The sequence below is a fragment of the Peromyscus eremicus genome, chromosome 19 (genome assembly GCF_949786415.1).
Source record: "Peromyscus eremicus chromosome 19, PerEre_H2_v1, whole genome shotgun sequence".
NCBI lineage: Eukaryota > Metazoa > Chordata > Mammalia > Rodentia > Cricetidae > Peromyscus > Peromyscus eremicus.
The window spans coordinates 61346820-61374668 of NC_081435.1; the positions used below are offsets into that span (position 1 = coordinate 61346820).

The 27849-nt window shown below is 47.0% G+C and overlaps 1 protein-coding gene across 5 annotated transcripts; it reads left to right on the forward strand.

The window, feature by feature from the left end:
- Mro (maestro) lies at positions 1-23359 on the forward strand. 5 transcript variants are annotated; one of them, XM_059245907.1, is made up of 10 exons: positions 68-156; positions 375-410; positions 1233-1333; positions 4362-4489; positions 15094-15193; positions 17860-18006; positions 19318-19503; positions 21642-21797; positions 22367-22474; positions 22774-23359. In XM_059245907.1, the coding sequence occupies exons 5-10, from the start codon at positions 15098-15100 to the stop codon at positions 22825-22827; spliced, it is 747 nt and encodes a 248-aa protein (XP_059101890.1). In that variant the 5' UTR covers positions 68-156; positions 375-410; positions 1233-1333; positions 4362-4489; positions 15094-15097; the 3' UTR covers positions 22828-23359. The 5 variants fall into 5 exon arrangements, with proteins under 5 accessions (XP_059101894.1, XP_059101891.1, XP_059101890.1 ...); XM_059245908.1 differs by lacking the exon at positions 375-410 and having other exon boundaries at positions 56-156; XM_059245911.1 differs by lacking the exons at positions 375-410; positions 1233-1333 and having other exon boundaries at positions 1-156.
- Positions 23360-27849: the final 4490 nt, after the last annotated feature.

Genomic DNA, 27849 nt, shown 5'->3' on the forward strand with positions numbered 1-27849 from the left:
CAATGTTTCATCTTCAAGGACGAAATACAGCTCACTGTGGATTGCGGGTTTTCTCAGAGGATAGCAGTGTTCCTAGAGTTAGCTGTACTTGTCATTCATCAGGATGAGCACAGAAGGAAAAGCCGGGTGCCCGGGGCTCCTCGTTGCATAACTCAGGTAAGGCGGCTCCGAACAGTTTCTAGATTGTATCTATTCTGTTTAATGTGTGGTACAACACGGGCTGTTGATCTGTATGGGTTTAACCAGAAAGACTAAAAAATGACTACGTAAGTTCATGATTACTTCTGGGAAATAGGAGCACTGGAGACGCTGTGGGAGCGATTAACTAGGACTCCTCCCTCCCTCCCTTCTCTCCTTTCTACTCTCTCTGCTAGTACTGGGGATCGAACTTAGGGCCTCCTTCATGTCAGGTAAGTACTCTTGAGCTACAACCCCAGTGCCCTCCTTTAAACCCCGTCATTTACATTTGTTATACACTGACTTTATTCCTGGGCCTCGTGTTCTCTGGATGCCCATTTCTTCCATGCCGCCCCTCCCCTCTAGCACAGAAGCAGTCTGTCCCTTTTCAGGAAAGATCATCTTAATGAGGCAGCAGAGTCCACCTAGAAGGGGGCTCTGGCCACAAGCTCTTTGAGGACAGGGCACACAGTGGGGCTTTGTTCACCTGGATGTGTTCAGTGACCAGAGACTCTCTAGTAGCTAGGCCTGATGAAGTCCAGGCCAGTGTGTGCTTTATAGCAAGATCCTGGTGAGACAGACAGAGAGAGAGAGAGAGAGAGAGAGAGAGAGGGAGGGCACAGATACAGAGACATCAATTCATCGAGACATCTATAGTAAGCCCGTGAGATCACTGTCACCTGCACATTTTGGGCTCCTGGAGTGCTGGGTTCTGTACCAGCCCTGTGCCAGTCTGGCCTGGTGCACCTGTCCAGGATATTGTGATGACAGGTGACACATTGCTCTGCAAAGCAACAACTCTCAGGCATTTGATGGATTGCTGGACGTAAGTCTGTTAGTGGCCTGGGCAGTTCCCAGTGTCCTTAAGGGGAAGGTTTAAATTTCTTGGTACTTACGGCAGTGCGGGGGTTTTCTGGGTCAAAGGAGATGTCCACAGAAGGACTGGGAGTTTTTAGCACTGACTGTCAAGCAATGAAGGCAGGAACACAGAAGGGAGAGCCCTGGGACAAGGACGCAGCAGCTTCCTGTTCAGTTTGCAGAACTCTTATCTGCAGGAGACCAGGGCCATGAGAGACTCCTGCGTCAGTGTGCCGCGGCATACTTGAAGCTGAGGATGAGCCCAGCACCTGTTTCTGTGGCCTGCAGTTGACTCCAGGTTGGAAGCAATGACCATCACTTCCTTACTAAAGCACACGTATGCAGGACAGTGGGAGGTGACGGTGGCATGTTTGAGAAGACCCTCCCCAGGGCCTTCTCTTGCTGCGGGTGGCCCCGACACCGGTTCAGGTGGGCTGAGGAGTGTGAAGAGGGACCAGGATTACTTGTCTGGCTGGTATCGACAGGGCTCCAGCTTGAGCCCGCTTTTTTTTTTTTTTTTCCCTTTGCTCTTTGGCTCTTAATCAGCAACTTTTGTGACACTTTGCTTTGTGATTAACAGGGACACCATATACTCTGTCTTAAGTCCTCTCCTGGTGGGTTGTCAGGGGGCAGGGTGAGTATCGGCTTCACCGGCTGAACAACCTAGTATCAGAAGTAGGATCAGATAAACTTGATGAATGAAGCAAGAAAGGATGAGAAGCCAGGCAAGTGCTCCGCCCCTGAGTTTCACCCCATCCCCTTCCCTCTTTTTAGGAGTGAAAGTTGATGACGAGGCTTGGCCTGGCATTTCCTGGAGTAAGATGAGAAGCAGGAAACGCGAGTCCCTCCTTTTAGACACGTTTCTGGTCGGACAATGCACACTCAGGCAGGAAGCTCTCCTGTCAATGCTGAACTAAAGAGAAGCCATTTTGACAGGTCGTTTGTCTCCCGATTTCACAGGTCTAAGTGGAAAGTGGACGGTCTATTGATTTGATATGCCTTTTCATCAATAACTCAGGAGAAATCATTACTTTTGGTGGCTTATACTTCTAGAGGTGTCCGCCCCTGGGTGTCTCTCTGACAAAATGAAAATATCCATGGGGAATAAAAATAGAGCTATCAGATAATCAAATTAAATAATTATAGTGTGCTATTTTTTAAGGATAGCACCTTACCTGAATATCAACACGTGACCATCAAATTATTAGTGACACTTTTCTAACTCCCAGAATCTTACGGTGGTATAAGGCTAAGGGAGGGGAGTCTTGGGTTCTCTTGGACATTGTGTCTTGATAAAGAGTCTTTATAAGTTGGTGCACGCTGTGCTGGGAACACTCGAGTGCTAGCCCCACCCATGCCCTTGTGACCACGGTGTACAGATGCCAGGGTGAGACCACGGCTGGCATTCTCAGGGCTCCCAGTGACCACTGCTAGTCTCAGCCTCAGTTTCCCTGGTGCCTTTAAACAGACAGTTTTCCATTTGGCAACAGAGAGGACATTATACTCTATCAAATGTCTTTAAACTTGGATACAGGGTAACTTTAGAAAGAAGGGATTATTAATAGGGTACCAGCTGGGGCTGGAGGCATGGCTCAGTGGTAGAAGGCTTGCTGATCACAGGCACAGACACTGCTCCTCTGTGTCTGTGTCCACGCAGGGGTGTACATTTCATTTCTGGTCTGCGATCTGTAGTCACAGTGCACAGCCCAGGCTTCTCTTCCCCGGATTCCTCTGTCCCTGGTATAATCCTGTCCAGTGTTGGGTCATTCATAGCACTAAATGCTCAGCATCCGGATGATGCCTTTACAAATCTATTCCTACTCTTGCAGATTTCACCGAAAAGATTAGAGCTCCGTTTGGAAGACCTGAACTTGCAAATCCACAGGTGTTCTCACTTCGTGTAGACGCGCCTTTCTTAATTCCTTGATTGCCTCCTAGGTTGAGGCAAGGGGCGGGGGAGGCACCACTGTGCTCCCCAGAGGTACCCCCCCGCCCCTCCCCCGTGCATTCCACACATCCCTTCACATCTTCCAGGGCTATTTCTGTCCTTGCCCTATTGAAATTGCATCTCAAAGGTCAGCTGTGGTATTTTCAAAGTCCAGTTCAGAGAGGGTTTTGTTTTATCTTCATTTTTCTTTGCTCTGGACCATCGATTTCCCTTCCCCTCCTCTGATGTACTTATGTGGTTTATATTTATCCACCTATCACCTAATTGGATGTTCTAAACTGGTCCATTGCAGAGCAGCATCCTGGCTGGGAGTCCAAGCCCCTGGCATTAGCGTGCCTGTAATGGACTTCTCGCCTTGCCACTAAGTGTATGGAAACGAGGATAATGCGAGGCATTGTTTCCTTGGTTTGCTGTCAAAATTAAATGGAATAATTAATGTAATATTTAGGGCTAAGCCTGAGGAAGTATTCGTGAATGTTACCTGTTAGCATAACCAGCTCTCAACTCTGTAAAAACAGACTGCTTCCCTCTTATCTCTGCCCCTTTAAGGTCATTTTGCCCTCCTCATCCCACAAAGGGCCAGTCAATACATATTTGCCTCCATTTATGGATGCAAAGATTCACGCACGTGGTTTGCAGAGTTCAGGGAAGGAGAAACGACACACCAAGGGAGGCTCCGGGAGGCGGCGGGAGGCAGCAGAAACCTCGTTGTTCAGTTTTTAACTAATAGATGATTTAAGCTGTTGAGTGTTTGAATCGCTCCTTTCCGGACATATGGCGTGTACTGAGCAAGAGGCGGCATTAGCAGTTGAAATACTTGTTAGTGCGACAGTCAGTTACAACGAGGCTGCTTGGCGTAGGGACAGCATCCAATCCTTAGATTAAACGCTGCTCTAACTGGATTATGTGGGGAGAGGCGGCCAGAGCCCTGGAAGCCTTGACTGGAAGGATGGCGCCATCTACTGGCGACGTGGGGAAATGACGCTGAGTGGTGCGTGTCTTGGTTGAGGGTAAAAGTCCCGAGAATTGCCATTCTTTCTGGACAAAGTGTGGGTGGGACTGGACAGGAGAAATTAGTAAGGGGCAGGCACAGCCAGCAGCAGGTAGGAGATCCTTCGGTAATGCGGAGGCGCGAAGGGCACAGCACCTTGGGTCGGCGAGCGACAACCTTGTGGGTGTCCCTGGAGGGCAGTCCCGTCACCCGTGTCCTGCGCCCGCCCCCACCCCCACCCCACCCCACCCCCGCCCCTGGCCCCACCTCGTACTCACGGATCCCCTCTCCCGTTGGTCTCGCTTTCCTATTCTCTGCTGGCTCCAAATTCCGAGCCGACCCTTCTTCACCTTCTGATTCCTCTTTTCGCATGGAATGAAACCACAGCCGGGAAAAATCTCGCTGAGTCACCACATTTGGCGATCAGCTGGAACAGAGTGCCTCCCGAGGGGTCCCGGACCAGCCTCCAGCCCCACAACAGCAGATCCTCACGTGACAGCCTCCCCAGGAGCCAGGTAAGGTAACTGCAGGTGACTGCGCAGACGTGCAGGCGCCCTGGTTCCATCCTGGAATGTGCTCTGGCCACTGGCGTCGGAGGGAACTGAATCCCAAGAATGTTACTATCGGGTGACGTTTCCTTTGGAAGATGAAAGTGGACCATAACAGACCTGCAAGCCATTTATTATTTTTTTTCTATTAATGAACTATACAACTGGGTCACTAGATGGGTTATGGATTGTTGTATTTTAGCAGAGAGTTTTAGTGGAGAAAGGCCCGAGGGAAAATACGGGTGCTTCAGACTGAAGTGTCTGCACCCTTGGGGAGCACACAGGGAGTTAGCTGTCTAGGAGTTTTCAGGTTCCGATGGTAAGTACAGACAGACAGTGAGCCTGCTGACGTGATGTACAGCTATCACCCCCAGTTCCTGAGTGAGGCTGGGGCAGAAGGATTGCAAGTTCAAGGGCAGTTTGGAAGGTTTCAGGATTTTGAATTTCATTTCTGTTTGAGTTCAAATGAGTTATTTTATATTATCCTAAACCCCCAGGGTTTTGCTTTTTTTTTTCTCTAAAAGGAAGATAATGAAGCCTGCCTGTCAAGAAAATGTGGAAATTAAATGAAATATAATAAGAATTCCTTTGAGTTGGTGGGGCTGGGTTTAGTTAATAGAGACTCATGAACACTAAAACCTCCAGTACTTGACCTGAAGTACAGTCTTCCTACTAATTCAGGTCATGGCCTTCTCTTTGAATATTAATCTACTAGCTGGCTCCTTGAGTTATTTCCTTATGCAAACCACGCATGTAATGTCATGTCATTTTTTTAGCTTTGGTTTGTTTTACTCTAGCAAGAACTTAAACTCTTGAAGTTACCCGCAACATCATTTCAATTCAAAGAGTCACTCCAGATGAGTCACAATTTTCCTCAAACTTCATCTGTCTGCACACCTATTTACACAGCAACAATTTAACTGCTTTCCATCGTGAAGTCATTGGAGAACATCTAACTTTGTTTTCAGAGAACGGCTTTCTCTCCTTGTACACTTGGGCGCTTTCAGATGTTTGGTCCCTTGCACGTTAATAATTAATTAAGTAAACTAATTAGTTTCACAGTTGCAGTAACAGGTACAGCTGTGAACTGCCTCTTGGGAAGCATGCTCCTACCATGGAGCAGATATGATGAGTACTGTCCCCATTGCAGGGGGTGACAAAGTTCTCACGGGGCCCAGAGAATCACAGTTAACCTTCAGCCTGAGTTAAACAGGTGGATTCAGTACTTCCTGCCCCACGTTCAGAGAGCTTGACCTCATGCCTCCTGAAAAAAAGTGCCTTATCTGCTGTCAGGAGCTACCCACATTATTATCATCGCTAATGAGTTCAAAGTTCAAAGGGTAGTTTGAAATCTAGCAGTTTTCCCCATCATTTTACGGATGAGAAAAAAAAATACAGCTGTTTGTAACCTGGGTCTTCATAAAATGCCTCGTGGCTTTCATACATCGAAGGGCATACATCATGAAGCTAATATTTGAGTCTCAGGGATTTATGTCTGTAAAGTGTTAGAATACTGCTTGGAAGGCTTCTAGTTCCCCTGATCCATAACTTTTCTGTAGGACCAGGCAGAACCATGACATATTAATGATCTTGGGGGTAATGAAAACCTTGAGCCTGGACGTGGCATACATTGGAAGCACCTTTAGAGGCAGAGGGTCGTATTAAGCAGTGGGTAAAGGGAACAAAACAAGCACCAGCCAGACTCCTGTCTTCAGCTCGAGGTGTCCAAGCTTCCTCTTCCTCGGTCCCCCAGCCTGGGTCTCGCTAAGCTCAACAGTAGAGTCTACCTCTAGTAGGAAATGGCTGTTTAGCACCTATGGGAAGAGCCAAGTGACCAGGACTCTGTGTCCTGCGTTCATCAGTAGTTTGTTTACCGTGTTCCTTGCAGATAGCTTTTGTGGTCACAGGTGGAGATGATTCTTTGGTTGGTTTTTTTTTGGGTAAAGGTCACAGCTGTTGGAAGCAAGCTGCCGGTACTGAGTGTGTTGCTGGTACTAGGACTGCACAATGCCTCGGACTCTGAGTTTGCTTTCCTTACTTATTTGTCGTTAGTTTTTAAGACAAGGTCTTGTTTGTTCTATAGCCTAGACCTTTCTGGGACTCGTGGCCTTTCTGCTTTTGCTGCCCGAAAGCCTCGAGGGTAAGGTGCACCGCCGCACCCTGCTTGCTTGTTCTGTTTGTTTGTTTTTATTTCATTTTGTTTGGAGACAGAGTTTCTCCATGTAGCCTGGGATGGTGCCTGGGAGCTCTCTACATAGCCCAGGCTGGCCTTGAACTAGCCGTACTCCTGCCTCTGCCCCCTGAGTGCTAGGATTAACAGATGTTGTTTTGCTTTTTAAGGAAATTTTAATAATGGCATCCTGGATGGACCCAGCCGCTCCTGTTGTTAATCCCAGCACCAAGGAGACTGAGGCAGGGAGATCTCAAGTTTGAAGCTAGAGCATCTACTACTTAGCTAGTTGAAGCTAGCCTGAGCTATGTCATGAGACTTGCTTTTAAACAATGGAGGGGTGGGGCTATAGGCGGAGGAAGAGTACTTATCCAGCATATGCAAACTCCTGCACTGGGTCTCTATACTGGGAAGAAAAAAAGCATCCTAGAGTCCAAGATCTCTGCATGCTAAGGTCATGCTTTTTCACTGGGCTACACTCTCAAGCCGCAGACTGATTTTCATCTTGACAGTTATCTTCGTTCACTTCTGTTGTTATTTCATAATAACAAAGCACCAGAGATGGGATAAGTAATAGAGTGATTTGGGCTCTCCGTTCTGGTCCTAAGTTAAAGGACCCCATTGGGGGGTGGTTTCCTTGCTGACAGAGTCCTAAAGTGTTGTAGAAACATCCCCTGGTGAGAGATCAGCCCAACCAAGCTGGATTCTACAACAGACTCAGTTTTCAGATAGCATTAACCCATTGGTCCTTTACTATGGATTTATTCATGAGGGCAGAGCCTGAGCCGGCTCATAGTGAACATTAAGTTTCAGTGTGAGTCTGGAAGGGCTAAACCATATTCAAACCATTAGCAACTGTGAACTTCAATGTGTTCCACAAACACATGCTGCAATTCTTTACTTTCTGCAAGTACCAACTTTCTCTTCTCTCAAAACACGGCCCCAAGTCCTTCTGTGATTTCTGGGGTCTCTCCTGGGGTATGGCCTCAGTTCCACAGAGTGTGCCAATCTTGGGATTAATTGCTAGTTCAGAGATTCACATACACTAGTGTTGGTTTAACAATGCCCAGAGTCTTGTACAAAAAGGGTGACACTCGGGCCCTTTGTTCCCTGAGATTCTGGTCCAGCAATTCTGAAGTGGGCCTGGGGTCTGACAAGTCCTAGGAATGCTGGTGTAGAAGGCTCCCCTATCAGCATGGAAAACGCTTTCAAGTTTGCATGCAAGATCAAGATAAGCTCTGGAAGCCAGCCTGACAGCTGACAGGAGAGCCTAGCTTTGGTCTCGAGAGGGGAAGCAGGGACATCGGAGAGGGTTTGCTAGAACAAGCGGCAAGCTAGAGAAGGAACCTGTGAGAGAACCACAGACGCTGCATTTTCCAGGAGGAGCCTCTCAGCTTGCCTTCATGTTGCCCTGCTTGGGAACGTTCCATGACTTCTAGTCCTGCCTATTAGGACCGGGCTTGCTGCTTGGTTTCGGAAGCTGGGAGAAGCCGCCTTAGCCAGTTAGCATCCTTTGTGGCTCAGTTGCTCTTGCAAAAAGAGGTTGAGCATAAGAAACAAGGAATGGCTTGTTTTCTTGCCCAGCAGAGAGTAGCTTCAGTCATGCTTTACTTTGCCATGGGACACAGACGCCAACTGCTTTGCAATGAGGCTCATGGCCTCCTCGCTGAGCGGGGGCCCCAGCCTATCAGATCAGTGCTCTTTTAAGTTACCAGTAAGCTGTCATCAGGTATCTGTTGACTCTGATCCACAGTGTCTCACCCAAGGAGAAGCAGCTTCTAGTCACACATAAAGTTGCCTGGAGAAAACCCCAGGAGCAACCACACATGTCTTTGGTTGTTTTCTGTTTTGCCTCAGTATGAGTTTGTAAGTCCTTTGTTCTGGAGGGGACAGCCTTTCAATGCTGTGGTTTCTTTGTTTTGTTTTTTTTTTGTTTTGTTTTGTTTTTTATTTTTTCGAGACAGGGTTTCTCTGTGTAGCTTTGGAGCCTGTCCTGGAACTCCCTCTGTAGACCAGGCTGTCCTCGAACTCACAGAGTTCTGCCTCTGCCTCCCAAGTGCTGGGATTAAAGGTGTGTGCCACCACAAGCTTCCTTGTTGTCTTATGGTGGTTCAAAGGTGTGGCCCCCAGGCCAGTGGTAGCTCAGTAGCACCTGGGAGTTTACTAGAAATACAGATTAGTAGGCCTCCTGCCTTTTCCAGGGTACAAAATCTGAAACTCTGAGGACTAGGCCTGGAGTGTGTGTGTTTTAATATGCTCCCCCAGGCAGTTCTGATGCATGCTCAAATGTGAGAACCCCTGGACAATGTGTCACTCCAGAGATGATGACAGTCTTGACCTGGGGCAGCCAGGAGACTGGGTTTTAAAAACACTGCAGGTGGGGGCTGGAGAGATGGCTCAGAGGTTAAGAGCACCGACTGCTCCTCCAGAGGTCCTGAGTTCAAGTCCCAGCAACCACATGGTGGCTCACAACCATCTGTAATGAGATCTGGCACCCTCTTCTGTATACATAATAAATAAATAAATCTTAAAAAAAAAAAAAAAAAAAAAAACACTGCAGGTGATTCTAACGCATCCAGGGTTGAGAACCACCTGTGGACATTTGCTGGCCTTTTCTCCTGTTAAAGCTGCAGAATGCTCCAAAGCCAATGGTCACTAAAGAAGGACTATCCCTCACACCATATTCAAACAAGTAGCTCAGAACGCATGGCTGAAGCTGGGTGTGGTGGTGCATAGCTGTGATTCCAGAACCCAGAGAGCAGAGACAAGAGGATTGCTACAAGTTTGAGGTCAGCCAGGGTCATGCAATGAAACTTTATCTCAAAAAACCAAACCAACTCCCCCCAATCCAATGATCTAAATTTAAGAATGAAAACTACCGAACACTTGAATTGTAACAGTAATTGTTCATGACCTTGAATTTGGCAATATGTTCAAAAGCTTGCTACTTCCTTAAAGAATTAAAACATAAAATTTCTTAAACTCTAGTAACTTCACTGTGGTGATATTGTGTTCCCCAAAATATTGTGAACCCTAATAAATTTATCTGGGGTCAGAGAACAGCCACTAGACAGACATAGAGGCCAGAAAATGGTGGCACACACACCTTTAATCCTAGCCTTCTGGAGGCAGAGATCCATCTGGATCTCTGTGAGTTCAAAGCCACACTGGAAACAGCCAGGCATGGTAATAAGAACCTTTAATCCCAGGAAGTGATGGCAGAAAACAGAAAGGTATAAAAGGCGTGAAAACCAGGAACTGGCTGGTTAAGCTTTTAGGCTTTTGAGCAACAGTTCAGCTGAGATTCATTCTGTATGAGGACTCCAGTCTGAGGAAACAGGATCACCTGAGGAACTGGCAAGATGAGGAAGCTGTGGCTTGTTCTGCTTCTCTGATCTTTCAGCGTTCACCCCAATAACTGGCCTTGGGTTTGTTCTTATTAATAAGACCATTTAAGATTCGTGCTACACTCCACTCTGAGTATATACCCTAGAGTGGTGAAGGTATATATACACACAAACAGTTACTTGTACACAAATATTTATAGCAACATTTTTTTTTACAGTAGTCAACAAAGCAATTGCCCATCAAGAGATAAATGGATGAATAAATAGTTGTGTCTCCATGTAATGGAATGTTATTTAACCTCAAGAAATGAATGAGGTGTTCACATATATTCCAGTATGAATGGGCCTTTTAGGAAAGTCAAACCACTCCCATACAATGTAAAACAAGTGGGTACAGCCCAGAGATGGAAGGCATATTTGTGGTTGCTGGGGGAGAGGGGATGAAGTAGTACAATGATTGTTTAATGGGGTGCAGGGGTTTTTCTGGGGGCGGGTGTTGTTAAAGCTAGTGAACCGTGTCTTACATGAATTTCAGTTCAACTTAAAGAATCCAACTGTACATTCTTATCTGTAAAACATGATAAAGAGCAAAGCCAGAGTCCTCTACAGTGGCCTTTGGGCCCTGTAGCCTTGTCTTTGGCCACGCCCATATTCTTTTAATAATTGCTCCAAACATGTTGAATCCTATTGCAACCATATGTTGCAACCAGCAGGCCGTATGTTTCTGTCTCCCAACTCACCTGTGCCCCGCAGGAGACACCTGCCGGCAGTTCCCGCCCGCGGTCTTCTCTCAATCTCTACTCCTGTGACCTTCCACTGACACCCTCACTGCTGAAATGGTAGTCTCTCAACCCACAGAGCTCATGTATGCCATGGATTGGAGGTGAAACGCCATGGTTTCAGGCTCATGTGTTGAAAACCTGGTCCTCAAGGGCAGCAATGCTCAGAGGTGGGACTTTGGGGAAATGATTCCATCATGAGGGCCCTGAGCCATCAATGGATTGACAGATCAATGTGTTCATCAACTGATAGGTAATGGGAACTCGGGAGGTCGGGCCTAATCGAAGAGATCACCACAGGTATGCCCGTGGTAACTATGTCTTATCCCCAGCCTCTCCCCCTCTTTCTCTTTGTTTCCTGGCTACTGTGAAGTAAACAGCCTGCTCTACCATGGTACTCCCCTGCCATGATATCCCATCCTGCTTTGCTCCTGGCCCAAAGCAGTGGAGTCAGCCTACCTGGACAGGTAGTGCTGAAACTGTGAGCCAAACCTACCATTCAGTCTTTAACACGATCTTCTCAGGTATTCTGTCATAGTCATGGGAAGCAGGGGTCTCCTGCGGGGCACAGGTGAGTTGGGAGACAGAAACATACGGCCTGCTGGTTGCAACATATGGTTGCGATAGGATTCAACAGGTTCGGAACAATTATTAAAAGAATATGGGTGTGGCCAAAGACAAGGCTACAGGGCCCAAAGGTCCTGCCCAGACCCACTGAGTTCGAACCTGTACCTGAAGTTCCTCACACGACGAGCCTGATGCCGTTTGTTTTCTGGTAGCAGCCCCCGCACAAAGGGTTTGTCAGAAAGAACTGGTTTCATCTCTTGCTCCACTGGCCTTTGCTCTTGCCGCTGAGTTGATTCGTCCTGTTGTTGCTGCTGATTCCTTCACTGATAGCAGAGCGAGTGTTTCCAAGCCTTCATCCGAGGACAGGGACCAGCAGCTAGCTCTCTGGGAACCTTCCAGGCTTCTGGTGCCAGGTTGGGACTACTGAGGCACGGGGCCTTGGAACTGAGAACTATCAGGTGTCGACCCTGTCCCCCAGTGAGAGACAACCATTGTGGGATAACTCTAGTTGTTGAGGTACCCAGCCTCAAGGACTGAGTAATTACTGGGTTCTCAGCTTCTTGGGTGTTAATTTAGCTGTTACAGTTTTAAAGCTGACTTAATAACTTCACACACACACACACACACACACACACACCCCTTTTTTTGTTGCCGAGACAGGACACCATGACCAAGGCAACTTATAAAAGAAAACATTTAATTTGGCACCTATGGCTACAGAGGGTTGGAGCCCATGACCATCAGGGTGAGGGGCATGGCAGCAGGCAGGCAGGCATGGCAATGAGCAGTAGCTTAGATCTTATATGTTGAGACAACAACCATAGAGCAGAGAGAGGCACACTGGGAATGGTGTGGGCTTTTAAAAACTCAAAGCCCACCCCAAAGTGACACACTTCCTCCAAGGCCACACCTAATTCTTCCCAAACAGTTTCACCAACTGGGGACCAAACATCCAAATATATGAGCCCATGGGGGCCATTCTCATTCAAACCACTACCAGCACTATGTGTGTGTGTGTGTGTAGTGGTTTTGAATGCATATGAGTGTGTGTGTGTGTGTGTGTGTGTGTGTGTGTGTGTGCATGCATACACCCTCTTTGTTCTGTTCCCCTAGAGGACCCTGACTAAAACAAATTGTGGTACTGGGAATGTGGCTGGAGAAACAGAATTGTAAGGCTGAGCTATTGTGATCAATCCACGTGAGTCTATTTAACGAGTAATAGGGATTTATTAAGATATAAATTGAGGAAATACACTCACAAATACAGAATGGAGTAGACAGCTGAAGTCATCCTCTGATCTGACCAGGAGCAAATCCACCTTGCAGGGAGGCAGCAGGGAGAAGGGGCATGTGACCCATCTCCCTCCCTTTTTAAGAGGTCATGTACAATGGCGGGAAGCACCGCCTCCTTCGGGCCCTATAGCCCAACGTCATAGGTGGAGCAAACACCACTACACTCAGCTCTTCTAGTGGAGTCTCTAGTGGGCTTAGAGAACCACTGAAGCTGACTTTTCAGCTGGATAGAACCTACAGTTACTAAAGACTCCTCAGACAGTATGGAGAGCACTGGAAGTCCATGGTGTGCATGAATTAAAGAACGTATCAATTGCATTTGATGATCCTGATGCACCTCTTGTGAGGTGTGTGGAATTTGGTGACTCTGTGTATGAAACCTTTGAACATTTCTAGAGAAACAAGGAAAATAACAACGCTGGTTATTTTAGTATCTTCAGACAAATTTATAAAAGAAAAAAAAACTGAGCTGAGTGATAAAATTGACCTGCTCCAGATGCACAGAAACAACCCAATGACTTCTAAGTGTGCCCTGGAGGAGACGCGTCTCTCCTGCAGTGTAGAACTCAAGTTACAGAAAACTGAACCAAATCCTCAGTGCCCAGTTAGTTGAGAACCTGGTGTTGTACCCAGAGTCCCCCGAAGACCACCAAGAGACCAAATCCGATGCAAAAGCAAAGAGTCTTTTTACTACGAGTTAACTTGGGACTCTCGTCCATCTGACCCAGCAGCAGAGCAGGAGAGACCCCCCAGTAGCCGGGGGCAGGGTGTTTATAGGGAGTAGAGCAAGGGGGTGAAGCAAGGGGAGTCTGGGGTCTATTGGCTATGTAGGAGCAGACTCAAGTTTGATGTTTTCTCCCATTCACAGGTGCTGTCCTTGGTCAGTTTGCAGCTGCAAGAAAACTATTATCTCTCTTAGCAGTTGTTGTGGCTACTACATATTTTCTTTATCCTGACCTTGCTGGCTGTACCTTTTGATTGGCATCTTTTACTGTATGAGGACATCTGGTGGGGTTTTCCTGTAACTAGAGCTAGACTCAAGGTTGGGGGCTCAGGGGCACATCGTGTTGTGCCAGGGGCCTACATTCTGTTGGGTATTGTCCACAGCCTGTCATGGCTGCAGAATAGTCAAGGCAGGGGTCCGGGCAGGGACTTGGGTTCCTCACCTGGTACGTACTTGGTGCTTGAGGCTGGATGTTTCAGCAGTCAGAGTAGTCCCACAATAGCTGTCTCTCATGGAAGAGGGGGGACCACAAAAGGCTATCACTCAGTCTACAAGGCAGGGTGTCTCCGGAAGACTCCATCTGGTGCCTCTGGTTTCTAGTCCACAATGAAAGCCTGGAATGCTGGCTCTGCTGTTAGCGTAAGAATCATCATCATCATCGCCGGGCGGTGGTGGCGCACGCCTTTAAGCCCAGCACTCGGGAGGCAGAGCCAGGCGGATCTCTGTGAGTTCGAGGCCATCCTGGGCTACCAAGTGAGATCCAGGAAAGGCGCAAAACTACACAGAGAAACCCTGCCTCGAAAAACCGGAAAAAAAAAAAAAGAATCATCATCATCATCAGCAGCAGCAGCAGCAGCAGCAACAGCGCACAAATTAACTCATTCCCAAGCAGGAATGCCAAGAGAACAAAAAGCAAGACTATATTCCTTTCTGACCTCTCTTATAATCTGGATTGCTACCAGAAGGTGTCACCTATAATCAGGGCGGGGCCTTCCCACGCCAATCAAGGCAATCAGGAACATTCTTCAGGTGAAGCTCCCTCCTCAGGTGGTTCTAATTTGTGGCAAGTTGACACTAGAACCAACCATAATACCTGGCATGCATGAACCCTGGGTTCCATCCCCACCACCAGAGGAACCAGGCCTGGTAGTCTATACCTATAATGCCAGTGCTCAGGAGGTGGAGGCAGATAGATCAGAAGTTCAAGGTCATCCTCATCTCCAAAGCTGGTCCAAGGTCACCACGGTCTCCATGAGACCCTGTCTCCCCCCAAGAAAGTATCATCAGTATTTTTGGAGATCTTTAAGAAACGCAAAATTTCAACCACTTCTTCTTTTAACTCTTGAGGCTTTTGTGGGTGGGGGCTGAGAATCTGAATTTTATTTCTTGAATAGTTGTGATATAAGGAGTTTATAGGATTAGTTGTGATATAAGGAGTCTATAGGGTGGAAGAATAGGGACCGGAGGAATGACCCCCAGGAGCTTTAAGCTGCTGCTCCTTTCGGTCAGTCTTGAAAGCGTCTGCCCATACCCTGTGAGTCCTAGCTCACCACCAAGGTGAAGACTCCCAGTCTTTGTGTTCTTCCACAACAGGGCACACTCCACACAACAAGGCTGGTTGACACTGATACTTCAGAAGAGTGTTCGTGGCTCATGTGGTGATTTTGTCCATTTTTTCCTTTCTTTTTTAGTTTCATGGAGCAAACACAGAGACTCCTGAGCCAGCCCCCTCCCATCCCCACTTCCCAGCCCAAGAAGAAAAGGATGCCAGTGAAATCTTTCTTTTCCAAGGTGAGACACAAATGTCCCTCCCCAGTCATCACTATGTAAGAGGTGAGCCTGCTGCCTCTGTGGTTAGAACTGCTTGGCCTGGGTTCCATCTGGAAGCCATGTAATGACTGTTCTTTCAACAGGGATAGAGGGTGCTTATGAGAAGATGAGATGAGGAGGCTTCAGCTTGCTGCTAACTCAAAAATTAAAAAAAAATGAACTGCAATAAATACTCAGAAATAGCAACGGTGCTGGAAAGTTACAATGTCTCATCCATAGTGCTGAGCAAACAGCTGGATCTGGACCCTGCATCTATTCCTGCTTCCTAAGGATGGGGGCTAGCTTGCCTTTGATTCTCTCTTTCTCTCTCTCTCTCTCTCTCTCTCTCTCTCTCTCTCTCTCTCTCTCTCTCTCTCTCTCTCTCTTTCTCTCTCTCTCTCTCTCCCCCCATTCCACTATGAAGGCAGGTTCCTGTCATGATGCACATGTGGAGCTCAGAGGTCAATCTCGGATGTCTGTCTGTCCTCACCCCCATCTCTTTTGAGACAAGGGCTCTCTTGTTGTTGTCTCTATATAGCAGCCATCTCATGCACCTCTGGGGATTCCCCCATCTTGCCAAGGGAAACTGGGATTATAGACGAGTGCTATTGTGCCTGGCTTTACATGGGGTTCAATGTCAGGTCTTTATGCAGGCATGGCAAGTATTTTACCCGACATCTCCCTGGCCCCCTTGTCGGGATCTTTCATCTTCTGGGGTCTGACTCTAGTGTGGGCGGCCTTGTTCTGTGTCCTGAAGAACCCTAGTGTCTTCTTGTCATTGGAGCTCATCTGCTCAGTAGGGAGGCAGCTCATCCAATTGTGAGGAAGGTGGCCTCTATCTTGATCTGTCTTCCATCTCATCTATATCTTATCCTGCACTTACTCAGTATTTAGTTGTGGAAGTGTAGGATTTTGCATAAAATGCCGTGTTTTCCCATTGTGTTATTTTTGCTTTTTCTTCTTCGAAATTGCTCAGATCCATGAATTCGGAAGTCAGGACAACCTTCAAACCTTCAAATGTCCTGAAATGTTTGTAGATGTGTCATTGATGTTTGTTGAGATGTTGCCCTTGAGTCACACGCTAGTGAGGGTTTGAGGAAGGTGACTCCTGCTGGATGGGGATGTAGGGCCATCAGCCTGACTGCAGGAGTATCAAGACAGATTGGAAGAGAGGAATAAGGCGGACACCATAAAGCATGCCACTCATTTGATTTAGCTAAAGGTACAGCGGAAGGACGAGAAGGGGTTGGAGAAGGAAGAGGGTCAAGGGAACTTCCCAGGGAGGAGAGAGAACGGCATAGTGTACACTGCAAAAGGGACCTGTGTCTCGAGGACAGCCCCTTTCCTCTTAGCCTCGGTCACACAGTTCACTGCTGTGTGTCTCTCGCCAGAACTCCCCAACCCACCTCAACACCAGCCCTGCATTATTCTCTCCACCAGCGTCTTCGTTATGTAGACAAACGTGTTTGTCGACAAAAGTAAATCATCTTTAAAGGTTGGAGTGTAGCTTAGTGGTGAGGTGAGGGCTTAATTCATGCAAAGCCCTGCTTTAATCCTGTCACACACACACACACACACACACACACACACACACACACACACACACACACTTAGACATATTTAGTTATCTTTTTTATTCTTTAAGAATTTTTTTTATTCATTTTACATACCAACCACAGATCCCCCTCTTATTCCCCCATCCTGCTCCCCCCCCAGGCCTTTCTACCCCCCATCCCCTCCTCTGAAAGGGTAAGGCCTCCCGTGGGAAGTCAGTGAAGCCTGGAACATTCAGCTGAGGCAGGACCAAGCCCCTCCCCCCTGCATTAAAACTGAGCAAGGCATCCCACCATAGGTAATGGGCTCCAAAAGCCACATCATGCACCAGGGATAGATCCTGAACCCACTGCCAGGGGCCCCTCAAACAGACCAAGCTACACAACTGTCTCTTGTATGCAGAGGGCCTAGTCTGGTCCCATGCAGACTCCATAGCTATTGATACAAAGTTTGTGAGTTCCTATGAGCTTGGTTCTGTTGTCTCTGTAGATTTCCCCATCATAATCTTCACACACACACACACACACATCCGTTCATGTAATCCCTCTTCCTTCTCTTTGACTGGACTCCCAGAGCTTGGCCTGGTGCTTGGCTGTGGATCTCTGCATCTGCTTCCATCAGTTACTAGACGAAGGCTCTCTTGGTCCAGTTGGAGCTGGTGTTCAGTTATCTTGAGTTTAGAGGGAAAGAGAAATTTGAACAGGCAAAATAGCATTTTCTTTAGAGAGAGATGTTTCGAGTTGAGTTCAGAGTATGACTCTGAGCCCTTTTGAATCCTCTCTCTCTCTCTCTCTCTCTCTCTCTCTCTCTCTCTCTCTCTCTCTCTGGGGGGGGGCATGCCTGATGTCAACATCAGGTGTCTTCTCCATTGTGCTCCACTCTCTCTGGACCGGAGCTCACTGATTTGGCTAGGCTGCCTGGCTAGTGAACTTGAGAGTTCTCTCTTTGTCTGTCTTTCCAGTCCTGAGACTGTAGGCATGCACTGCTGCACCCAGAATTTTATGTGGGTGCTCAGATCTTCATGTTTGTCGAGCAAGCACTTTACCAACTGAACCGTCTTCCCTGAATTAATACACTTTTGACCCACCACCCAGGTCTCTTGGAAACTGAGGTTGCAGAAGCGGGAGCCTTTGAAGAATGCGTTTTTCATCTTGGCAGAAAAAGCCCGGGATCCTAATGCTATAAAGCGCCATCTGGCAATGAGATGCCTGGGCACCATGGCCTGTGAAGCCCCTGACAAGGTAGGGGAGGTGGAGTTGCAACAGCCTTCCCTAGACTCTAAGCCCTCAGGGCATGGAGTCCCCACACCTGGGGCAGGTGCCCACGGACGGCTAACACTGTAACAAGTCGCACAGACCTAGCAGCAAACAGTGGTATCTGTGTTCCGGGGCCTGATTATAGAGCTGGATCCGTAGTTCAGCATCTTGCAAGGCGGCAAACCACTGCTGGCTAGACTGTCTTCCTGAGGCTCAGAGCACTTTTCCAAGAGTGGCTTTTTGCAGAACTTACTCTTCCAAGGGTAGGACTGAGGTTTCTCTTTCCTTGCTGGCTGTCTGCCGGGGGCCACCCCCTGGTACCCAGGATCCACACTCTCAAAACCTGATAACCTGTTTCTTCAAGGTGTCTCTCACTCCTGTCTGCTCTACTGGAGTCTTATATAATGTAACTTAGCAACCAGGAGAGACTGCTGGTTACTTTTGTCACATCTGGCTAGAAGCAAGCCACTGGTTCTTTTTACATGGGCAAAGAACAGGTTATACAAGGATGTGACTCACTCGAGGTCATCGCGGGCCCAGCATGCCCCAGCTCTGTCAGCCTTGGGAATGAAGCTTCAGCAGGTTCATATCACTCTCTTGGAGAGTTTAAACGATTTTTCTCATAATTTTTGTTTGTTTCGTGAGAGACATTTTCATACCCCATCCTTAGCACCTTGTCCACGTCGATACCATTTTATGTCCTCTCCATTATCAAGTCACCCAGCTCTCTGAAGGGCCCTGGGACACTCCTGTCTACCCTCTGCTCTTGAAGTACCTCCCCAGTTTCATCACCCAGAGGCCCAATTCCTGTTTGTCCTTTCTGTTCTTCTAAGACCTAGGAGGGCTCTTGGGCTGGGTTACTAGAAACGTTTGTATTTGGATAAGAGTTGGTGGCAGATCCAGAAGAAAGTGCGTGCGTGTAGCATATATATTATACATTTTATTATATGTTATACATGTGGATGACACGAACAGGAAGGACGACTTGCAAGGAAGAAGGAGAGCAGCAGAAGGTGGGGAGGGAGGATGGGGAGGGTAGTGAGGGATGAACATAAGCAAACTACAGTGATGTATATGTCAAAAAGCCATAATGAAACCCATTATTTTTTAACATTAACTACAAATATTAATTTAAAGAAGAAAAGAAAGAAAGCCAGGGCCTCTCAGTCCCAACTTGTGGCTACTGGAAAATTAGGGATGGGGTTGCTTTTCAACTTGAATTGTGTGTGTGTGTGTGTGTGTGTGTGTGTGTGTGTGTGCGCGCGTGTGATGCTAATGCTTTTCCAACCTTGATAGCAGGTAAGAAAGTACAAGAAAGCTTTCCTTGACCTCCTGGTGCATGGGCTGTACGATCCTGTGAGTTCTGAAGTTATCCACGAGAGTGTGAAGACTCTGACCATCATGCTGGGCAAGATCCAGGGCCAAGGCCTGGGCTCCTTCTTCATAGACATCACCCTTCAGACCAGGACTTTATTGGATGATGTAAGTGAGAAGGGTAAGCATAAAATTTGGGGCTGTGAACTTGTCCTGGTTTAGAAATGAGAGTCCCGGGCTGAGCCGTGTGGTGGTGGTACATGCATGCCTCTAATCCCAGCAGAGGCAGGCCGATCTCTATGAATTCAAGGCCAGTCTGGTCTGCTTAGTGAGTTCCAGGACAGCCAGGACTACATAAAGAGACCCTGTCTCAAAAAACCAAAAACAAAAAGGAATGAGAATCCTAGGCAGTGTGTTTCTCAGGAACAAGGTCTGCACCACTCTCTAGTTCATAAATTAATTTTATTGAAAGGAGTTACGGGTGGGGGTTATGGAGAACAGAAAGGCTGTATAGTATCCTATCACTCCCTCTCGAGGAGTTTCCATGTCAATAGGGAAGTGAGCATGCACACTAGTCATGAAGATGCCAGCTGGTGCTCAGTACTCCCTTCCGTGTAACAAGTCAGCATTTAGTGAGCCCTTCCAGTGTGCCCTTCACAGTGCCAGACAGTTGCCATGGATACTTATGCAGTCCTTACATCAACCCTCTTTGATGGGTGCTACAGTGGTCTTTATTATAAAACGAAGAAACTGAGGCATAGAAAGATTAGGGCCTGCCCACAGTTCACAGAGCCAGCATGCATCCCAAAAGCAGCCCTCTGACTGTAGCCCCTGCCCTGTCAGCCACAAGACAAAATGCACCAACCAAGAAGTGCTCAGGTGCAACATGAAGTCTCAGAGTGAGGACTCTTCCATAACTGACTTGCAAGCTGACAATCAGGCCTGCCGCTGTCTCATTACCGAAGACACACCTGTCAGTCATACTCCAGACCTTTATTCATACATAACCCAGAGCAACTTCCACCTGCCCCTCCATCCTAACTCCTGGAGCCACACAGCGGCTGAACAAAGAGAAAAGGAGAGGCATTGAGCTTACAGAGTCCAGAACTTACGTCAGAGCTGCTGACATGCTTGTCAGGGCTCATTCTTATCCACAGGGACAGATGTTAATATTTCAGTGGAGGTGGCCCTTGTTGGCCTGGAACCCAGTAGATAGCCCAGACTGGCCTTGAGGTCATGGCCATCCTCCTGCCTCAGGTCCCGAGTGCTGAGATTACAGGCATGAGCCACCACCCCGGCCTAGATGTTTGCCGTTGAATGCAAACCTGTCTTGTCTGAGAAGAGGGTGAGAAGGTGTTTACATTACCACCCTAGGATGTCGGCATACATCTTGAGGACATATCCTTAAATCCTTCTGGTGCCATCCGAACTTCAGTTGATTTTTATTCAACTCCTTTTGAAACCCAGTTTACATGTCATTTTCTTGAGCAGAATCCTTGGCCATGTAGAAAAGGAAATCCTCACACAGCACTGCCTACTGGCCGAGTCTATGTAAGGGTTACACTCTAAATATGGCCTGCTTCATGCCATGTTTGTTGGGATATGTACCTCCACCAGATGATCGCCACACTCTCAGGAGACAGGCACCTGGCTTATGCATTCCTGTACATAGGCCTCAGGGGAGGGTTGACTTGGGGCAAGTTCTCACTCAATTTTATTTAAACATACTTACACCCTGGACAGAGCAATAAACAGAATGCCACCCCAAGGCAATTTACATGAGCCACTTATGCTAAAATATATTTTTGAATAATTCACAAAATGATCAGTGCTGTCTCAGTCTTTGTGACCCAATTCTAGATGCTTTTTTTCCCTTTGGAGAGGTCCACACCCTGTTCTCTCTGGTTTCCCTGGAGCCTGGACAGGACCATGAAGTGGGGATATAAAAATCTGTGTACCAGCAGGGCTGTGGTGGCGCACACCTTTAATCGCAGCACTAAGGGAGGCAGAGGCAGGTGGATCTCTGAGTTCGAGGCCAGCCTGGTCTAGAGAGCAAAGTTCCAGGACAGCTAGGACTGTCACACAGAGAAACCTTGTTTGGAAAAACCAAAACCAAATCAAAACACACAAACCAAAACAAAAATCTGTGTATCAAAGTCAGGAGATATGGCTAGAACATGATGTTCACTTTTAATGTGCAGCTCAGAATGATGGTTGGGATCTGCTCTGATGGAGATCTGATGGCGGTGATCTGGTTTTTTGTTGTTTTTATGTTTTGTTTTGTTTTTGTTGATGGAAACCCACAGGAGAATGACAGTGTGCGGTACTCGGCCTTTGTTCTGTTTGGGCAACTGGCTGCATTTGCTGGGAGGAAATGGAAGAAATTTTTCGCCCACCAGGTTAACCAGACACAAGATTCCCTCCTGACCCATTTACAGGACAAAAGCCCTCAGGTTGCCAAGGTGAGACAGCCATTCTTGACTCACTTCGTGAAATCTCTACTGTCCCCAGAGGGGGTGAGGGCAGCTCCGCTAAGTGGAGAAGCCAGGCCCTGGAGTTCCTGCCCGTTAGAATGGCCTGTAGGGTGTGTATGTAAAGCTGGGCAAAGGGGCCTCCAGGGTACGATCTCCCCCATTTCCCCTTTGACCCGTCTCTGCCCAACCCAACACCTGCCAGTGCCAGCTAGATAGGTGAGGCCAGGCCCCCAAAGGATGATGGGAGAGGTGCACAGAGTTCTGCAAAATCACTTTGGGAGAAGGGAGGAAGGGAGACTGTGGATGAGTGTAATTGCAAGAAGGCTGCATACAAGGCAGAGCTGTGCCCTCTCCACGGGCCACAGACTGAGCCACGGCCACTTCATGAGCAGAAATCCTTCAAGTTTCAAGCTCCCAAACGACCTGAAAATTCCTTTCCCAGCCTTGGTGGCTCTGACCTTAGATTGTCTACAGTCCTTTGGGATCACCTTCCGTGCCTGGCATTCTAGGATTCTCTAATAGTTTAGCCAGTTGGATGGCAATGTTATTTTCCTCAGGCTTGCAAAACGACGGTTCGAGCCTGTGTTCCATTTCTGAAACTCAGGAAGGAGCAGAGTTTCCAAAGTGAAGAAGATCAGAGGAACCCCAGGCTTTCCCGGCAGCTGGTGAGTGAGCCAGGGCAGGAGAGAATTCTCCTGGGAGTCCCTCACCTTCAGGCACTTAACACCGGAAGTGGACCCCGTGCAGCAGGAAGTTACCTCCTCCTACCTCCTAAAGTAACTTAGGCTAGTATTGCAATTGCGGTGGATTCATAAGGCGATGTAAACCACAAGGTTCCTGGAAGATGATGCACAGAATTATCATTCACTCAGTTCTCATCATTGGCTACTTCCACTCCTGCCTCTTCTCCCCGTGTCCTGTATGGCAACCTCCCTCACATGTACCTTTTTAAAATTTCTTCCAGAGCCATTATCATCCTGAGGTCCTGCTGTTCTTCTATGCCAATAAGATCCTATAAGTCCAGAGCGGCAGAGAAAATGGCCCCATGTGAGCGCCCTGCTCCGGGCATCCTGTTCCCTCTGCTCTGTCTCATTGGGTACTTCTTTGACTCTCCTCACGTGAATGTAGCAGAAAAGAGGATGTCAGAGAACAACTGGGGGCCGGGGATCACCCTGGAAGAGTACCTCTGCACCCAAAGTAAAATGCGACATTACTTTCATGGATCTCATTTCTTCTCTATGTAAACAAATTTGTTGAGAGGTAGACACTTCCTTTTCTAAGTTGTGTGCATGCACATATATGCACATGATTGTGGAGGTCAGAGGACAACCTCAAATACTGTTCCTCAGGCACCATCCACCTTTCCATTGAAACAGGGTCCTTTAACTTGCTGGGGCTTGTAGATTAGGCTAGGCTTGATGGCTGGTGAGTTCCTGAGGATCTGTCTCCTCCAATGAGCACTGGGATTATAACTATACTCCAGCGAACCCAGCTTCTTTAAAAAAATTCTTCTCTCATATATTATATCACTCATATATTATTTCTCGACCATAGTTAAAAAAATTCTTCTCTCATATCTTATATCACTCATATAGTATTTCTCGACCATAGTTTACCCTCCATCCATTCCTCCCAGTCCCTCCCCCACCTCCTCTCCTCCCCAGGTCCACTATTCCTCCATTTTCTGCAAGAGTGAGAGCGAAGTCCTCCCAGGGATAACCACCAAACATGGCTTAACAAGTTACAATAAGACTAGGCACAAACCCTCATATCAAGGCTGGATGATGCAACCCAGTCAGAGGGAAAGGGTCCCCCAAGAGCCACGGGGTCAAGGATACTATGAGAACATGGCCCACAGCATCAACTAAGCAGGGCTCATCGGGGCTCACGGAGACTGAAGCGGCAATCATGGAGCCTACATGGGTCTGAGATAGGTCCTCTGCATGGGTCTGAGCTATATATTCTCTGCATATATGTGATGGTTGTGTAGCTTGGTCTTCTTGTGGGACTCTCAACAGTGGGAATGAGGGGCGTGGGTGTCTCTGTCTCTTTCCCCGGCTTTTATTGTTTTTGTTTGTTTTTAACATGGGTTCTGGGGCCAAATTCAGGCCCTTGTACTGACTTTCAGCAACTGAGCCATCTCCCCAGCCCGATGGATGCACATTTCCTTAAAGACATTTAATATGCATGATGTTCAGAAACACCTGTCTCAGTTCCTCTCTGTCAGGTGACATACATTTCTAATATGTAGCTTCTGAGGCTTGGGAGAATAATTGTTACCATAAACATTTTAAAATGTATTTGTTTTTGATGGTTTGCTATTTGCTATTGACATCTTTTCTTGTCAAGATACCAAGAAGGTGGTTTGCAAAGTATTTTCAATTTCTCATGATCTTAAAATGTCATTGTCTTAAAGGTCATCTTTAAAAGGACTGACAATGAAAAGAAATATTGCTGAAAATCTGCAGGATGATGATAACTTACAGAATAAAAACAGTAACATTTACAACATATTGGGTACTGTGGTGGTTTGAATGAAAATGGCCCCATGGGTTCATATATTTGAATGCTTGGCTCCCAGTTAGTGGAACTGTTTGGAAAGGATTGGAAGGTGTGTCTTTGTTGGAGGAGGTGTATCACTGAAGGTGGACTTTGAGATTTCAAAAGACCACGCCAAGCCCTCTGTCTCTCTCTCTGCCTACTGCCTGCGGATCACGATGTGAAGCTCCCAGCTGCTGCTCCAGCACCAAGCCTGTCTACTTCCTGTCAGGATGATCATGGACTAACCTTCTAAAACTGTAAGCAAGCCCCCAATTAAATGCTTCTTTTTATAAGAGTTGCCTTGGTTATGGTGTCTCTGCAGGGCAACAGAATAGTAACTAACATAGGCAATAATAACTTTTTGAAAGTATTACTAATACAACGACTGTATGCAATAGGTGTTATTATTTATTTATTGGGAGTGAGCACATACCACTGTGTGTGTGTGTGTGTGTGTGTGTGTGTGTGTGTGTGTGTGTGTAGGTCAGAGGACAACTTGAAGGAGTCAGTTCTCTCTTTTCACCACGTGGTTATTCTCTCTTTCCACCATGTGGGTTCCAGGAATCGAACTCAGGTGGTCAAACTTGGCAGCAAGCACCTCTATGTGCTGAGCCATCTCACTGGCCCCAAGATGGGTGCCATTATGGTTGTCATTTCATGGATGCGCAAACTGCGGAAATTAACTCACCCAAGATAAATAGTAGGCCTAGAACTTAGGTCCATGTGATCTGATTTCTGGAACTGAAGCTCAGTGACTGTGCCTGGACTCATTGGTGGGTGGTTGGACATGAGAAAAACAAACAGTGGACACCACCACCCGCTTCCACTCTTTCACTCAACCCAGATAACTTTTACTCTCGTCCACACATACCAAGACTTTACCATGAGGGGTCATTTCCAAAGTTTGCCTGCTGCCAAAAGGCCAGCTTTAAGCAATTCAGAGAGACTGGAGAGGAGATAGGAACCAGGCAAGCCACTGGACAGATGCACAGACACACACAGGAACTTTATCTGAGGGCCGAAGCTCAATGCTTCATTTTATTTTTCTCTCTCTGCTGGTTGTTCTTTTTACTCTATTTTTTCTCTGTGTTACTTTTAACCTGTTGTTTTTCTTTTATCCGGGCCTCCCCCACCCCCGTTGTTCTCTTTGTACATCTTTTTGGTGTTATCCTTTTAACTCTTCTCTGGTGTCTTCCTTCTATTTCTTCCCTGATGGTTCCCTTCGATTTTTTTCCCAGATGGTTTTCTTCTAAATCTTTCCTTCTCCTTCTGTCTCTTTTTTTTTTTTTGTCTTATCCACGTTATACTTCCTAATACAAAGACTTCCATGCAAGAACAGATTACCTCATAGCCACAAGTTACATAGTCTCCAAAACAAAGCAAAAATCTTTACACGGAAGTCACATTAAGGTCAAAAGTCACAAGTTCTTCTTACAAGTCCACAAGTAGTTAAATATTTTTTTTTTATCACAAAGCAAATATATGATTCTTTTATAATTGATTAACAAAGTTTTAAGCAAGTCAAGTCTATTTCAGCTGGGGTGGGTTTTTTTGCTTGTTTGTTTTTTTGGTACCGGCAGGCAGCTGTTGCGGTTTCAGTGTAGGAGATTTCTATTCTTAATTCTACTCTAGAGAAACTTTAATCGAGGCCTCAGTTCACCATCTATTTTCCTTTGCACACAATAGGGTCGTTTAATTTCCTTTTACAACTTTGTTTCCTCAAGGTGCATGCCGGGGGCCTGTGATTAATTCTGTAAGTCACATGACCAAGGAACTAGGCCTAACCTGGGGTGTAGGGACATAATTGTTCTCTTTAGTCATTGGCCTGTTTTTCACAGGCAGAATTCATGAGTCTATAATGAATGAAACTTCCTTGTTCTTATTTTCTATCCTCTGCAAATCTCATATCTAACAAAGAGGAAGGTGACTTTTAGCCTATATTTGCCTTTTTTTTTTTTAAAAAAAAATATATATATCTCTTAGTGGAGCAATTGGCAGAACAGGAACAACCTAAACCATGTCCCCATTCATCTTTACTAACTGTCCTCAACACCTGTGTCTTTTGGGCTACCTCAGAAAGTCCAATTAAATTATAGATCTAATTAATCATCACTGCTCTTATAAAAATCAACTTCATTATGATCTGCAAGTAAATTCCCCAATGAGGAGTGGGATGTTCCCAGGAAACAATCACACTGTAATAGAGAGAGTAGGATCCTTTCCTGTAGTAATCATACCGTGCCAAGTACAGCGGGAACAGGACAGCAGCAAGCAGGAGGAAGCCCAGCAGAAGCCAGGGGCATTCTGGGAACAATCCTCCCAAGGCTCTGCCTCTCCAGGATGCACCCAGAGTAGCTTTGTTATGCTCTGAGCTGTATCCCATAAGCTCCACTGCTGACGGGAGCTACTCTGACATGGCCACTGGCATTCGCCTATACATCCATTCCAAATCTACATTTAATTATTTGAACTAAGTACATACTCTTATTAATCACTTATTGACAGATGTGCTGATGTTTTGGTGACCCATCCTCACTATCTGAAGGGTCTTATTACTCTTATAAAAAGTTGCATCCAGGCCCAGTAATGTGCATACTTCTAGCCCTGGCTATTTGGGAGAATGAAGTGGGAAGATCACTTAATGGCATGAGTTCAAGACTGGCGTGGGTAGCCTATTGTGTCCATCTCAAAACAATTTTTTTCAAGAACAAATTGCTTAGTCCCTCCTTCCTACCAGCCAGCTTGCTCCCCAGGCTTCCCTCCCCACAGTTCTGAGGCCCTCACTGGGCACGGTCACCTCGGGAACAGTCTGTTCAGTCTGGGAACTGGAGAGGTCAACAAGGGTAGAGAAGACAAGAGGTTATCAAAATATGGAGGGGTCTGAAGAGCCATTCTCAGAACTGGGAGATCAGTTTCTGCGCTGTCCTCAAGAAATGTAGAGGAGAGGGTGTTTAGGAGTGTCCCAGGAGAGGAAGGAGGCAGAGATGGCAGAAGTGATAGCAGGTACCGAGAACCAGCAGGGCCTCCTCCTTCCAGTCCTGTAGCTGGTGACAGCAGGAGCTGTAAGGAGTGACTTACACTGAACAGCAGGTGCCGTGGATCCGGAATCATGAGCTCTCTTCTTCCTCAGATATGGGATTGCCAAACTAGACTGCCAGATAGGTTTCGAATCTGGTGCAGATCTGTTTGATGATCCTCAAGAGGCAGGAGAAACAACTCAATTTTGGTGACATTCAGAAATGGTGGCAATGGGGTGAGGCCTTAGCCTGTGCTCTGCAGTACAAAAGACAATGCAGTTAATGTTTGGTGTTGAGCTTCTGTGTTAGCCCACTGTTAGGATAACCAATGAATTCCCCTCCTCACAGCCACGCCCTGTATAGCCTTCTGCTCCTGAGTCGAGGTTCATACTGTGACATGCTTTACCCATCAGAAAGTAGTGAAAGTACACGGTGCCCATTCTAGAAGCCCTGACAACTTCTTCTTTTGCATTCTGGGGGGG

Bases quoted from the DNA above. Each gene is read 5' to 3' on its own strand.
- Mro (XM_059245906.1), top strand. From the start codon at position 4,350: ATGAAACCACAGCCGGGAAAAATCTCGCTGAGTCACCACATTTGGCGA. The intron at 19,504-21,641 runs GTAAGTGAGAAG...GGAAACCCACAG, and splicing joins CCAGGACTTTATTGGATGAT to GAGAATGACAGTGTGCGGTA. The intron at 22,475-22,773 runs GTGAGTGAGCCA...AATTTCTTCCAG, and splicing joins CCAGGCTTTCCCGGCAGCTG to AGCCATTATCATCCTGAGGT.